Below are 16,319 nucleotides of genomic sequence, written 5' to 3'. Positions count from 1 at the left end.
GAACACTTAGATAATCTGGAGAAAGCATGGTGTCGGTTTTGTTGTCATTCCCATCTACAGATGAAGCCATCTCAGCTACTAAAGAGGAATGAAGAGAGTGGATCCCTTTGCCTGATACCCTTGCATGCTGGAAAGAAATCCTTCACCACACCATTAACCAAGATAGAGTAGTGACAGGTATTAACACTGTCATGTCTAGTAGAATAAGAAATAACTAATAATAAAGCTGAAATAACAAACTGAAATAACTACCAACTAACACTGTCAAAATATTGCTGCCATACGAACACTGTGGAGACCACATCAGTGGGGTCCACATCAGTGTTCTCTACACCATCCATTCTTTGAGATGCCACGAATGCTCCCCACCACGTCATGCCAAAGCTTCTCACTCTCCGATGACCAACGCCAATGCCATTTACCCAATAATGCTAGATTTTTTTGAAGCACCCTCCCTATCACCAAACCCCCTCCTCTTTGCTTCCACACACAATTTCCCACTAAATCAAATGATCCTTTTTTTTCCTTGTCCCAGTTCCGAAAGAAAGTCTCTTATTAGAGTGATCCTACCACCTAAAGAAATGTAGTTCTTTTTTCTTCGAAGCTAATCTCTTCTCAAACTTTTCTAGCACTAGAGTCCAGAAAACCTACTCTCCCTAGGATTCACCCCTAATGGAAGCCCTAAATATGACAAAGGCCAAGATGCGATGGAGCACTCAAGGCACTCCACAATAGCCTCGACCTCATCAACCTCTAAAGTAATACCCTCAATGCAGCTCTTTTGCCAAAATGATTTTCAGATTAGAGATTCTTTCAAAACCTTTGATAAACTCTTTCAAATTTGCTACCTTCTCACTAATATCCCTTTCACAAAAAATCATCAAATCATCTACAAACTGAAGACGGGTGGCTGGGATCTGGTTTCTCCCTACTTTCCAACCCTAAAGATGTCTTCCTTGTCAGCCTTAGCAATGATTCTACTAAACAAATCAGCTACTAAAGAGGAATGAAGAGAGTGGATCCCCTTGCCTGATACCCTTGCATGCTGGAAAGAAATCCTTCACCACACCATTAACCAAGATAGAGTAGTGACAGGTATTAACACACCCAAGTATCCATCTACACACCATCTCTCCCCAAGCCCACAATACCTTAACCCCTGTGGTGAGAATTGCCAATCTACCAAGTCATAGACCTTTTTGAAGTCCAATTTGCAAACAAAGCCTTTTTGCCTAGATCTTTTCATCTCCTTCACACATTCATTCGCAATTAGGATCTGATCTATTATTTGTCATCCTTGAATGGAAGCCCCTTGATTTTGGCTGATGATAAAAGGAAGAACTTCTGTAAGCCTCAAAAAGAGCATTTTAGCCAGGATTTTATAGATATATTTTGTTCAGTTTGATGTCAATTTTTCTCAATCATTTGTTTTGTTGTTTACATCATGGTGTCAAAGTAGAATTAAAATGCATGCATTTTTTGGTAACTTGGTGTTTGCCAAGCATAATGTGTCTGTTAGTTTATTATATTGTTTCCATAACCATCAAGATGAGCTCCAGTCAGAAATTTTGTTTCCTAGGTTATTTTCAGGTCATAGAAAGAAATTGGCACACTTCTAAAACAAATTCTCTATTCAGAAGTAGCTGGATTCATTAGAGATGGTTTCATTATGATGATACACTTGTGAGCTTTTGGAAAAGGGAATTGTATTAGAGCAGAGTTTTAATCTCCTTCTCTGATTCTTAGATTAGAGGTTAAATGGATATTCATGTCATTGCTAGTAGAATATCAATTCCTGTAGAAGAACCATTGACTTGGATATGTCACATTTGTTAGCCGGAGTCTTTGCATTTGGCATGAACTGATCGTTTATTGACCCCCCAAGGGCTAGGATTTGTTAATATTCTTTATTTAATACAGATAGTTGCCAATTAAAAATTTAACAAGATCAGGTTATGGAGAATTGGGAACAACTAGTATCTCACAAACAAAAGATATCAAAGTTGGGGCTATTATTGTAAAATCCTTTCGTTTGTCAATAGAAATTGTTTGGTGTTTAAGTTTGTTAGGTCAACAGAAAAATTGGCAACAAGTAGTAATTCATAGTTGTCAAAATCGTATTGATTTATTATAAGATTCATGATTCCCAAGGGTTTTGATTTGAATCTTATGACTGAATACTTTTTCTGGAAAAAAAGAAGAATCTTATATTTTTTTTTATAGGAAATGGTTACTTTCATTGAAAATAATTAAAACACAAATACAACTGTCAACCACCTAAGTACAGGTGCTGACCCCATTGGTATACTCTTGAGTTACAACACTGCCCAAAACAAGTTCTCTCTAACAGTCCCTTGCTTTGCCAACATATCAGCTAACCCATTAGCCAACCTTCTAACCCACTTGAAAGAGGCTCCTATCTCCCTTGCTAGACAATTTATTTCCCTCACAAACTGTCTATATACCCAGACTCCCAAACTTTGTGACTGAATCCACCCAATTACTAGCTTAGAATCCCCTTCTACCTCAACTTGATGAAGACCCATCTGCTTAGCCAGCCTTAATCCTTGTAGTAGAGTCAACACTTCTGCTCTCAGTGAATCTCCCACACCTATTGGCCCAGAGAACATAGAAATTAGTCTGCCCTCTGTATCCCTTAGAACTCCACCTATTCCAGAAGGGCCTATGTTGCCTCAAGAACTTCCATCAAAGTTCAGCTTTACCCTTTGGACAGTAGGAGTTAGAACTGTTTTGGAATGGTAGAATACTGATGTATTTCATTCTATTGCCAATCGGCATATTTATACAGTAAGCTGCTGCAATAAATAGAAAGAAGAAAAAAAATAGAAAGAAAAGAAAATAGAAAGTAGAAAAATAGAAAGAAAAGAAAATAGGAAGTACAAGAATAGAAAGAAAGAAATAGAAAGAAAAACTTTCTAAATCAATCCTTCCACAATCCTAGGAATATATACAATTCTATTTTTACACAACTACCAAATATAGATCTGCACCAATAACCCCACGTTTTCCAACACTCCCCCTCAAGCTGGTGAATAGAGATCCTCCATTCCCAACTTGGCTATAATTCTTCGAAAGTCTGTACTATTGAGCCCTTTCGTAAGTACATCGGTCAGTTGTCCTTTTGTAGACACATAGGGAGTGCAAATCAACTTGCTGTCCAGTTTTTCTTTTATAAAGTGTCGGTCAATTTCGATGTGCTTCGTCCTGTCATGTTGAATAGGATTGTGAGCAATATTGATGGCTGACTTGTTATCACAACATAGTTTCATAGGCTCTTCTCGTGGAATCTTCAGGTCTTCTAAAATTATCTTCAACCAGAGTAATTCACACACTCCTTGTACCATAGCCCTGAATTCAGCCTCTGCACTTGACCGAGCCACTACATTTTGCTTCTTACTCCTCCAAGTGACTAAGTTTCCTCCTAAGAAGGTACAGTAACCGGAAGTGGACCGTCTATCTACTGGAGATCCTGCATAATCGGCATTTGTATATGCTTCAAGAGCCAGTCCCCCATTTCTTCTTAATAAAATTCCTTTTCCTGGATTGGCTTTCAAATAGTGCAGAATTCGATGAGCAGCCTACAGATGAACTTCTTTAGGATTATGCATAAACTGACTTATTACACTTACAACGTATGCAATATCTGGCCGTGTATGTGCAAGATAAATGAGTTTTCCAACCAGTCTTTGGAACATCTCCTTGTCTACACTTGCATTCTCGCTGGCTTCTCCAAGTTTATGATTGGGATCTATAGGCGTGGAAGCTGGTTTACATTGCCATATTTCCTATTTCTCTCAAAAGATCAACAACATACTTTTGTTGAGAGATAAAGATGCCTTGTTTAGAATGTGCAACTTCAATTCCGAGAAAATACTTTAGTCTCCCCAAGACTAATAGTGTAGTAACTCCCCCTGAGGTTGTGTGTTTGATAAACAATGTGTGGTCACCTTGACTTTGCTTGTAACCTGTACTAAGCATCACCTTTGTAAACCTTCCAAACCATGCTCTCGGAGATTGTTTGAGGCCGTATAGTGCTTTCTTCAACCTACAAACTTTGCTCCCCTTAATGCCTTCTCCAAAACCTGGTGGAATGTCCATGTATATCTCCTCTTCTAGATCACCATGGAGAAATGCATTCTTTACATCAAACTGTTGCAAATCCCAATTATAGTTAGCAGTTGTTGAAACTGAAGAGAGGAGAGTTGAGTGTTCTGCAATGAGGGTTTGAGAAGAGGATTTCGAACCCACCCTCTCTCAGCCCCCTAATACTGTTTTATTAGATATATTTGAATAATTACAAGGAGGCCCTTAGTTGGGCAAGAATTTACAAAGAACTTAATATTGACAGGATGGGCCCAAAATAACAAGAAGAATAAACAACCTATGGGCCATTCGGCCCATCTTCTCTACACTCCCCCTCAAGCTGAGCATAGATGTCAATCATGCCAAGCTTGCTGGTATCATGCTGAAGTTTTGCCTTGGGAATGCCTTTGGTAAGAAAATCTGTCAACTGTCCTTCAAATGTGATGAAAGGAAGATACACTTCACTCGAAGAGACCCTTTCCCTAATGAAGTGTCGATCAACTTCAATATGCTTGGTTCTATCATGTTGCACTGGGTTGTGAGCAATGTTGATGGTAGCCTGATTATCATAATACAACATCATTGGCTTGTCATATTCAACTCCAAGTTCTTCCATCAAAGATTTTAGCCATAATAATTCAGAAACCCCATGTGCCATGGCCCTGTATTCTACTTCAGCAGAAGACCGAGCAACAACCGATTGTTTCTTGCTTCTCCAATAAACAACATTACCAGTTACCAAGCTGCAATACCCAGAGGTAGATCTTCTGTCATCAATGTTCCCGGCCCAGTCAGCATCGGTGTAAGATTCAAGTTTCATATGACCATGCTTGGCAAACAGAATACCCTTTCCTAGGGAGCCCTTCAAATAACATAGGATTCTATCTACAGTTGCCAAATGAGTGTCTTGAGGAGCATGCATGAATTGGCTAATGCAACTGACTGCATATGCAATATCTGGCCGAGTCATGCATAGGTACAAAAGTTTCCCAATAAGTCTCTGAAAGATTCCTTTGTCTTCTAACAATGTCCCTTCTGAGGCTGAGAGTTTATGACTCATATCAATAGGAGTAGCAACTGGTCTAGCACCCATCTTTCTAGTTTCAGAGAGCAAGTCAAGAACATACTTCCTTTGGGAGATAAGAATCCCATCCTTGGATCGAGCCACTTCTATGCCAAGAAAGTATCTCAATTCCCCCAAATCTTTAATCTCAAACTCTGTATGGAGAAAAGATTTTAGATCATGAATTCATGAGGCATCATTACCCGTCACTACAATATCATCTACATACACAATGAGGTATACTGCCAGAGGTCCACTCCTCTTCACAAAAAGAGTATGATCGGACTGTGTCTGCACATAACCAAAGTTAACAAGTGTTGTTCTAAATCTCTCAAACCATGCTCTAGGGTACTGTTTTAGTCCATAAAGAGATTTCTTCAGCCTGCATACCTTCCCTTTCATATCAGTTCCATACATCCCTGGAGGAAGAGACATGTAAACCTCCTCATGTAATTCACCATTCAGAAATGCATTCTTCACATCCAATTGATAAAGGGGCCAGTCAAAGTGAGCAGCTAAAGATAGAAGAACCCTCACAGATGTAATCTTGGCAACAGGTGCAAAAGTCTCTAAATAGTCAATCCCATATGTCTGTGTATAGCCTTTTGCAACCAGCCTGGCCTTGTACCTTTCAATGGTGCCATCAGCTCTGTATTTGATAGTAAAGACCCACTTGCAACCAACAGGATCCTTCCCTTTAGGCAAATCCACCACTTCCCATGTGTCATTCTTGTGTAGGGCATCGATTTCAGATTTCATAGCATCCCTCCATTCTGGAATCTTAAGAGCTTCTGACACAGACCTGGGAATAGGATGAGAAGCAACAGAAGAGAGAGAGGCAAAGTATGAAGGTGAAAGCAAACTGTAAGAAAGGTGCTTGGAAATGCAGGGTGCAGTGCACTTCCGTTTTCCTTTTCTAACAGCAATGAGAATATCAAGGTCAGGGAAGGATGAATCCAGAGGTGCTGAACCAGTATCTGTTGTCTCTTCTGTGACTGGAAGTGTATGAGGCTCATGTGTTGTAGGAGAAACAACCTGCACATTTCTGGATCTTTGCCTTTGATACACCTTGGGATTGATGATAGGACGAGGAGGTAGAGTACTGGGACAAGGAGAACGGAACAACTGATCCACCCTTGATTCATTTGAAGGAGAGGCAGACACATCAAGGGACTCAACAGGGACAGGAAGAGGAAGAGCAAACACCTGTGTCAAATCCTCCCCCTGTGAACAATGTCCTTCTGGAGAGGAACCATAAAAAGGGGAAAACTCATCAAAGGTGGCATCCATTGAGACATATCGATTGCCAAACTTTGGATCAAAACAACAATAACCCCTCTGTGTAGGGGAATAACCAAGGAAGATACACTTTTGAGCTTTGGGTTCAAACTTATGCCTTTGGACACTTGGAACATGTACATAACAGGTGCAGCCAAAGACCCGAATAAGAACAGGAAAAAGGTCTTTGTCCGGATGAAGAAGAGTGAAGGGAGACTTAAACCCCAAAACCCTGGATGGCATGCGATTTATAAGATAGGTAGCAGTAAGTACAGCATCACCCCAAAACCTGGTAGGAACATGTGAGGCAAATAAGATACTTCTTGCAACCTCAACAATATGCCTGTTTTTCCTCTCAGCAACCCCATTCTGTTCTGGGGTCCTAGCACATGAGCTTTGATGAATAACCCCCATGTCAGAAAGATAGCAGGATAGGTTTTTCTCAAGGTATTCTTTTGCATTGTCCGATCTGAAGATTTTAATCCTGGTATCAAATTGGGTTAGAACAAATTCATGGAATTGTTTTACAAGTCTTGGAACTTCATCACGGGATTTCATCAGGAATATCCAAGTGAACCGTGAAAAGTCATCAATAAACAGGATAAAATATTTGTAGCCACCCATGGAGGGTAGGTGGTAAGGTCCCCACACATCAGAATGCACAATATTAAAAGGAACAGAAGATCTTTTATTGCTCAAAGGATACTTGCTTCTGCAATGCTTTGACAATTCACAAGACTCACAATGAAGACTAGACAGACTAATTCCCTTAAACAGTTCAGGGAATAGATGACTCAAGGCGGAAAAAGACAGATGACCAAAACGACAATGACACAACATAATCCGACTAACAGACTTTGAAGAGACAGATCCAAGAGCAACATTCCCAAGATGATCAGTGCATTGTCCCGGAGTATCAAGCAGGTATATTCCGTTCGCCTCATGGCCACTCCCAATCACCTTCTGAGACTCCAGATCCTGAAAAACACAGTAGGAAGGAAAAAAGGTTACACAACAGTTTAGTGACTTGGTTAAACTGCTCACAGACAACAAATTTGTATTTAGTTTAGGTACATGAAGGGCAGAAGGTAGGTACAAGGAATCCGTAGCCTTGATGGTTCCCTTACCAGAGATGGGGGCAAGTGAACCATCAGCTAAAGTGATTTTATCACATCCAGGAAGTAAGTCATATGAAACAAACAAGGTAGACAGATTGGTCATATGGTCAGAAGCACCTGAGTCAATAATCCAAGGGATCTTGAGATTACCTGAAGAGGTAGCATGATTAGCAAAAGCCCTTATACCTGAATGAGCAAATGCTGAAGTAGTAGAATTTCCTGAAGGGTCGAAAGGAGAGGTCACATCACTCAGGTGACTGATCATCTTCCCAAACTTTTCATATTCTGCTCTCATGGCTACCAACTGTGCAGAAGCAGACATCTCTTCACTATCTGGCCCGATAGCTACATTTGCACTTCCTGATCTTTTACTATCATGTTTTTTCTGAAACCGGATGGGAACAAGATTAGGATGTAACTTCCAGCACTTGTCTTTGGTGTGCTTCGGCTTCTTGCAGTACTCACATATAACTTCTTTCTTTCCTGTGCCACTAGAAGTTCCAACATTCCCTTTAGGTTTAATCCCCATATTGGCAAAGTGATCATTAATATCAGCCCCTTGAACCTGGACAGCCCTTCTACTCTCTTCACTACTCACCAATGCATAAGCTTGTGACAAAGAGACACACTCCTTGGAAAGAATATTCTGTTTTGTGATATCATATGCTAGGTTTAGTCCAGTTAAGAACTCAAAAACCCTGTTCCTTTCCACCAATTTCCTGTAGGTTTCTGCATCATTGGTGGTGTCCCAAGTTACAACTTCTATTAGGTCAATCTCTTGCCATAGGGATTTCAGGGTTGAGAAATATATAGCAAGAGGCTTCTCTCATTGCCTTAAATTCTTTACATCACTTCTCAATTTATATGCCCAGGCCACATTGAGTTTTTGGGAATAGGTTTCTGCAACACTGTCCCAATTTTCTTTTGCTGAATTCATCCATAGGTAGTGTTGACTGATTTGTGGCTGCATTGAGTTCACAAGCCACCCAATGACAGTGTAATTTCCTTGCATCCACTTCTCGTAGGATGGATCATCTTCTGGGGGAGCCTTCTTACTCCCGGAAATGAACCCCTACATACATGAATCTTTATTGATTGTGACCATGCCAGATAATTAGTTCCATCTAATTTAACTGTGGTCACTGTCAATAAGGAATCACTTGGAGTCCCCTGAACCAGTCCATATTCAGCACCACATTTGTTTTCAAACTCTGATGAGTACATCATGTAAACACTCCAAATATGATTTCAGATGACTTCTACAAGTATACTGAATAAGGACAAGCAATAACTGAGTTCAGCCGACCACAAGGAGGCAACACACTGAGTTCAGCCGACCACAAGAAGACAATACACTGAGTTCAGGCTTCAAGAAGTAATTAGAAACTCCTAGGCACTGTGCACTCAGCCGAAGTACCTTTTCAAAGTTGTACACCCAGCCAAGAAGGGTAAGTACCAATCGGTATTGCCGAATAGGCCTTTTCACAAACACAGTGTGGGCAATAGAGACAACCTCACTGTCAAGGAAGAGAAAAGACCCCAAAAACAGTTTGTATAGCCCCCTAAAACAGACAAACAAGAGTAACAATACACAGCCTTGTTACAAGGATGTTTCGGCAGGTTTTAACAGTCCAAGAAGAAGAGAAAAAACAGCCCAGAAATTTCTGGGTTAAACTAGATTTAATGCAGTTGAAGGTAGTATAGAACAACTAGGATTTTTGGACACTAAAACAGTCCAAACACAGTCGAAGGTAATACAAAACAGAACCAAAAAACTAAGCACAACTTACAGTTCGAGCTTCAACAGTCCAAACATAGTCGAGCTTCAAAACAGAACCAGAAAACTGAGCACAACTTACTATTCGAGCTTCAACAGTCCAAACACAGTCGAGCTTCAAAACAGAACCGAGTTGTTTCCCTTCCCCCCCTTTTTTTTTCTTCTTCTCTGATTCTTCCTGGTCATCGAACCCCTTCTCCAAGAGATTCTAGCCTTGGGCTCGTCCAATGACCTCCAAGAATCAGGCAGTACGTGACTAAGCCTCCAGCCCTAGGATATTCAAGTTCAGATACGCTCTGATACCATGTTGAAACTGAAGAGAGGAGAGTTGAGTGTTCTGCGATGAGGGTTTGAGAAGAGGATTTCGAACCCACCCTCTCTCAGCCCCCTAACACTGTTTCATTAGATATATTTGAATAATTACAAGGAGACCCTTAGTTGGGCAAGAATTTACAAAGAACTTAATATTGACAGGATGGGCCCAAAATAACAAGAAGAATAAACAACCTATGGGCCATTTGGCCCATCTTCTCTACAACAGCCAAAGACAACACCCTTACTGTATTCATTTTAGCTACTGGGGCAAAAATTTCCTGATAATCTACCCCATAAGTCTGTGTATATCCCTTGGCTACCAGTCGTGCTTTGTACCTTTCTAACGACCCATCAGATTTGTACTTAATTGTGAACACCCATTTACAACCTACATTCTTCTTGTTTCTTGGTAGATCCACAACTTCCCTTGTGTTGTTCTTTTCTAGTGCCTCCATTTCCACTCTCATGGCTTTTCTCCACTCCTTATTAGAAAGTGCCTTGGCTAGAGTATTAGGAATTGGAATGGTGTTAAGGCTGGCTAGAAAACTTTTATGGGATTTAGAGAATCTTTGGAACGACACAAATTTGGCTAAAGGGTACAATGGGCGTTTGGTACATTCTCTGGTTCCTTTTCTCAGTGCAATATCCCTCAGTTTAGGTTCTGCATATCCCTCAGTTCCAGGATTAGGAGTTGAATCTTGGACTTGCACAAGTTGAGGATCTGGATTTCTTCTCCTAGAGTAAACCTGCATATATCTCACATCATCATGCACATCATTGGTGGGGTTAACAGTGTCTGAATTTGGTTCAATGGTCGGGTTGTTTGACTCTTGTTGAGACTCGGGAATGTGGGGCTCAGAAGATTGTGACTCAGAGGGATGTGACTCTTGATAGTTGGATGACTATGAGGAGGGTAATACATCTAAGGAGAGTAGATCTGAGGCCTTATCTTCCATTAATGAGGGCTCCCCCTGAAGATAAGGTTGAGTGAAAAAGGATTGTCCCTCCTCAAATGTGACATCGATGGAGGTGTAGAATTTTCTGGTGGCTGGATGATAACATTTATAACCTTTCTGAGTTGGGGAATATCCCAAGAAGGCACACCTGATTGCTCGTGGATCCAATTTTCCCTTATTATGGACATGAACAAAGGCAGTGCAGCCAAAAATTCTTGGTGTGAGATTATTTGAGGTTCGAATATCAGGGTAGAATTAAGAAAGGACTTGTATTGGGCTTCGGTTGTCAAGAACTTTAGATGGTAGTCTATTTATGGTGTATGCAACAGTAAGGACAGCTTCCCCCCAATATTGTTTTGGCACCCGGTTTTGAAAGAGAAAGGCTTGGGTGGTTTGTAAAAGATGGCCATTTTTCCTCTCAGCTATTCCATTCTGTTGGGGAGTGTTAACACAGGAGGATTCATGCACAATGCCTTCTTTCTGAAAAAATGGGGACAAATTCTGATTAAAATAATCTGTAGCATTATCAGATCGAAACCTTTTAATTCTCACACCAAACTGAGTTTGGACCATGTTATGAAAGTTGGGAAGAATGGTACCCACATCAGATTTAGACTTAAGAAGAAAGATCCATGTGACCCTAGTGCAATCGTCAATAAAGGTGACAAACCATCTAGAACCAGTAATGTTGGGAATTTGAGAAGGGCCCCATATATCCGAATGAATCAAATAAAAAGGAGTTGAAGATCTTTTATTGCTGATTGGGAAAGAAACTCTTTTGTGCTTAGCAAGTTCACAAACATCACAATGAAAGGTTTCAACATCAATTCCTTTAAACAAGGAAGGAAGCATTGTTTTTAAAACAGGAAATGAAGGATGACCGAAACGGAAGTGATGACGCCAAATTAAATCTTTATTGGAGGTAGATAAGAATGACTTGTGTGTGACATGCATAACAGTGTGAGATGGTTTGCTGGTTGTTTCAAGGTAGTAGAGTCCATCCCTTTCCTTAGCAAGTCCAATCTTCTTCCCCGAAACCTGGTCCTGAAATACACAGTAAGAAGGAAAGAACACAACATTGCAGTTCACATCCTGGGTGAGTTTATGTATAGAGATAAGGCTAGTGGATAACTTAGGAACATGAAGCACATTTTTAAGCAATAGGGATGAAGTATTTTGAATATTCCCAATCCCTGCCACTGTGGTGAAAGAACCATCAGCAACAGAAATTTTTCTATTACTAGGACAGGGTGTATAGGTGAGAAAATGTAGTGAAGAGGGTGTCATGTGGTCAGTAGCTCCAGAATCAAGAATCCATGGAAAAACACTAGCCAAGGCATGTAATCCTAGAGATAAAGACTCACCTAAGAGAGCAAGAGAGGTAGAACCACTTCCTAGTTTCAAGGATTTCAGGAAGCTCCTTAGCCTTTCAATTTCTTCATCATTAAATGGTCCCTGACTTGAGTGTTCTTGCTGCGGGGTTGTGGAGACATTATGGGCCTGTTGAACTCCTTTTGAAACTCCTCGATTTCCCCATTCCTTGTTGGATGTGGGAGGTTTCCCATGAAGTTTCCAGCACCGATCTTTTGTGTCTGGGCTTCTTGCAATAGGTGCACCAGAGGTTATCGTTAGAGTCACGGGTAGTTGTGTCACGAGCCAAGTTGTGATTGTTCTCACCCTTTGAACCACTGTAACTTCCTCCCCTTGCCACCATGGCTGAGCCTTCGAGATCTTTAGGCTCAAGCATGATTCCACAGCGGCTTTCCTCAACTCTGACAAGGGTTATGACTTCATTCAATGGAGGCACTTCTTCTTTGCTAAGAATTTGTATTCGGACCTGATCAAATTCAGCCTTCAGTCCGACAAAAAAATCATACACCCTATCTCTTTCAATAAAATTCTTCAAGATCACAGCATTATCAGGGCACTTTGTCTCAAGAACCCAATAATGATCAAGCTCATGCCATAAATTTTGCAGCAGATTTGCATACTCTGTAACACTTCTGCTCCCTTGTTTGGCCGTCGCTGTCTTCACTTTGACCTCATAGACACAAGCAGCATCATGGGCTTTGGAATAGGTTTGTCGAACGGCATCCCAAATAGCCTTTGCAGAGGAAAGAAACATACAAGTATCACTGATCTCGGGTGTCATTGAACTCCACAACCATGACATAATCATGGAGTCCTCTTCGTCCCAAACTTCAAAATTTGGCTCACCCAACTTTGGCCCTGTTCCAATAAGGTGACTAATTTTTCCTTTTCCCTTCAAATAGGTACGCACTAGTTGTGACCACTTCAAGTAGTTCTGGCCATTCAGTCTATATGTTGTCTGAATATTCTGCAAATCACCAGTGTGAGGATGAGAATTTGTTGCTCCTTCATCGGTTTGGACAGGAGCACTTGTTGCAGTCATGTCGGACATTGTTAATGGAGGAAAAATAAGGTCAGCAGGAAAGGAGAATAAAGGAGGGAAGAACTGGCCGGAATAAAGAGCTCTGATACCATGTTTTGGAATGGTAGAAAAAACTGATGTATTTCATTCTATTGCCAATCGGCATATTTATACAGTAAGCTGCTGCAATAAATAGAAAGAAGAAAAAAATAGAAAGAAAAGAAAATAGAAAGTAGAAAAATAGAAAGTAGAAAAATAGAAAGTACAAGAATAGAAAGAAAGAAATAGAAAGAAAAACTTTCTAAATCAATCCTTCCACAATCCTAGGAATATATACAATTCTATTTTTACACTACTACCAAATATAGATCTGCACCAGTAACCCCACGTTTTCCAACAAGAACATCCTGAGATAATTTCCCACTACAGTCCAACCTCTTATGATGTCATCAACTTAGAAGTCCTTGAAAAGCTCTAATTTTTTCAGCCAATGTAAAATTTTGATGGTTATTCCATCAATGGCTTCTTCCTTATAATTCAAATTGTGAATGTTATGATTCACTGTGGAGATTGGAGAAGACTCTTAAAGTGGTGGTGGGTTGGCTAAAAAATGATGTGCAAGGCCATATGACACCGTGGAATTACAGGAACAAGCTGAAGGAGATCAAAACCCTAAAAAGGGAGATGGTCATAAATGTAATATGAGTTCATTGATCTGCCAACTGGTTTGCAGATGCAATGGCAAAACAAGAAGTAAATAGAGAAAACTTCTTCTGCGGTGTTTGAACACTATTTGTTGTAACAAAAAAGAGAAAAGTCATTAGAGAGGGTATGGTGGCTGGCTGTGGTCAGACCAAGCTGGGAGTGCTCAGCACTTGCAAATACACTATTCTTTTACACAATCATTAAGATTCATTGATCTGTTAGCAATAAAAAAATGTTTTGATTCATCTGGTTCATGCGATTTGCATCGATCTATCTGTACTTATGTCATATTTTTTTCTTGAAGGGTTTTTCTTTTAAATTCCATTACCAAACTAAGAATTATTTGGGTCATTCAAACCCTATTTAAAGGTCTTATTAAGTTAGTTTTTTCATCATATGTTGGCTAAATAGTCATTATGTGGTTAATATATTGTGTGGATTGAAAATGGGGTAAAATCATTTTCCATATATCTAAGTTTTTAATATATATTTTTCAAATTTTTCTAAAAAAATAGAAAAATCTTATGATTGACATACAATTGACAATTAGTTTTGGTATAGTCTTCCCTATGATTTACATTTTGATTACTGTTTTCAAAAAGCTAGTTGGCATGAAGAGGTGAAAAGAGCTAGGCGCAAACCAAAAAGGACATGAGTTGGAGTAGTGAGAAATGATTTTAGGGGGCCCATGGTTTAACAATGGATTTGACAATTCAGGAAGTGCTGTGAGGACTACAAGGACCATAGATTAACAATATAGAAATGGTGCCTTGAATTTATGGTCCTTGAATATCTAAAATCAAGTTAGTAACCATAAATGTGAAGGCACTGTATCTATATTCAAGAACTTAAAAGCAGGAATAATGATTTACACTTAAAGCAAAAGAAATAGAATCAAATAAGAGACTAGGGGATAGTGGGCTGATTAGATTGGAGAAACTTAACTGGATATTGAAATTTTCTTTTTTAGGGTGAGGAATATTTTTTTGTATTTTATATTGAGCATGTAACATGTCTTGATATATGGCTGATCAATGCTTTTGGTAATTTGTTGAAATATGAGCTTCTTTTAGGGTGTTTATTTTCAATATCCATCATCAATTTAAAATTATGTTTATATTTTCAGCCTCAAGCAAGGGAGAGAGCAGAAAAGGAAGGTTATGAAATAAGTATTACCAAAACAAGTTTTAAGGCTAACACAAAGGCCCTAGCAGAAAATGAAGGGGAGGGGCTTGCTAAGGTGATGCATTTGTTGAACTCGTTTTCTTTATTTACTATACATCAGCAGAAACAGTAGTAAACTATGTTATGGATTTTGTGTAGATAATCAGAATTTGCATGAACAAAAAATCTTTAGGTTGATCTGATGTGTTTTGTTATTATCATCATTGTTGATGGAAAATTTTGTGTCATAGATACACCAAAAGGAAGCCATTTCCCTCAATAACAGAAATACAGAATAGAGGGAAACAATAGGAGTGGAAACACACAGCAAGAAAAGAAAGAAAATATAGAAATGGAAAGAGAAACTATTGAATGCATCTTTATTGAGAGCAGACCTGTTCATGGGCCGGGTTCAGGCTTGGCTTTTGCCAAAATTTGAATGGGCTGGCCTGAAGCCTGAGCCCGAAGCAGTGTCAAATGCTCATGGGCTGAGCCCAATGACAAGAACACTGATCCTAAAACAAACAAACTAACAAATTTTTCGTCACTGCCTCCAACATGCACCAAGATGTGGTGTCTAGTCAGTTACCTTCATTTGGCATGGTCAAATCATTATATTTTACTTCTTATCTTCATTCTGTTAGTTGGCCCTACCCCTAGGTTTCCTTTAGTATGCCTCATCTCTGATTTTCTTTTGTTGTCAGCATCCTTGTTTCTTCTATAAGATTTTCTTATGGATATATATTTTCTTGGTTGATGAACATTCTGCTCTATAAGATAACAAGACATGGTCATCTTATAGCTGCCCTATAAAAACTTTTCTCTTCAGTTTTAGTATTCTGCACTTTAATAAAATAGTTTCGAATTAGTATTTCTTCGGTTTTACACTGCCTATGCTTTTGTTTGTTTTGGCATTGAAGTACACAATCAGTTTTTTTCCACAATTAGCCAATTTGCTTAGTTTGAATTTCGGTTTGTAGTTTGTAATTCAAAATCCTTAGAACAATCAGATTCACAATGAAAAGGGTTTTAGTTTAGTTCTTTTATTTGCTAATTCGCAAAGTTCAGTATTTTTGTTCTTTTAAGGTGGTGTTTTAAGTGTCATCCATGTGCAATACATGGTAGATGTTTGTCATGTAGAGATAAGGTTAACTCTAATTGCTTTTATACAGACTCATATTAAAAACTAAAGGGGTAATCTCTTTAGTTTAACCTGGTCAACCACAAAATCCCAAACAAAGCCCAATGAGTTACAAGAAACCCATGAAGTTAAAAGACAACATCCAAGGAGAAGATTTACATGTCTAATGTAATCTTGAGAGCCTTGGTCTTGAATCTATACCTCAGAGCTCTAGGGATCACTTGACTTGTACCCAAATGAAACTGATTAGGACTGCTAGTAAGGGGAGTACCATCATCATAGATGATGAAATCTGTACTATATGCC

The 16,319-nt window shown here is 39.4% G+C and overlaps 1 protein-coding gene across 1 annotated transcript in view; it reads left to right on the top strand.

Moving 5' to 3' along the window:
- LOC148861322 (dihydrolipoyl dehydrogenase 2, chloroplastic-like) overlaps window positions 1–16,319 on the top strand; it is an 81,063-nt gene that overhangs the window by 54,581 nt on the left and 10,163 nt on the right. Inside the window, exon 12 of the mRNA XM_088941980.1 lies at window positions 14,835–14,948. Coding sequence (XP_088798106.1) covers window positions 14,835–14,948 — 114 coding nt within the window. The remainder of the gene's footprint in view (window positions 1–14,834; window positions 14,949–16,319) is intronic.

Source organism: Nelumbo lutea, chromosome 4, assembly GCF_056320005.1.
Source record: "Nelumbo lutea isolate HS-2025 chromosome 4, American lotus-T2T, whole genome shotgun sequence".
In the NCBI taxonomy this organism is placed as follows: Eukaryota; Viridiplantae; Streptophyta; class Magnoliopsida; order Proteales; family Nelumbonaceae; genus Nelumbo; species Nelumbo lutea.
Note: the sequence above shows the minus strand (reverse complement) of the source record. Positions and strands in the feature narration are given on the sequence as shown.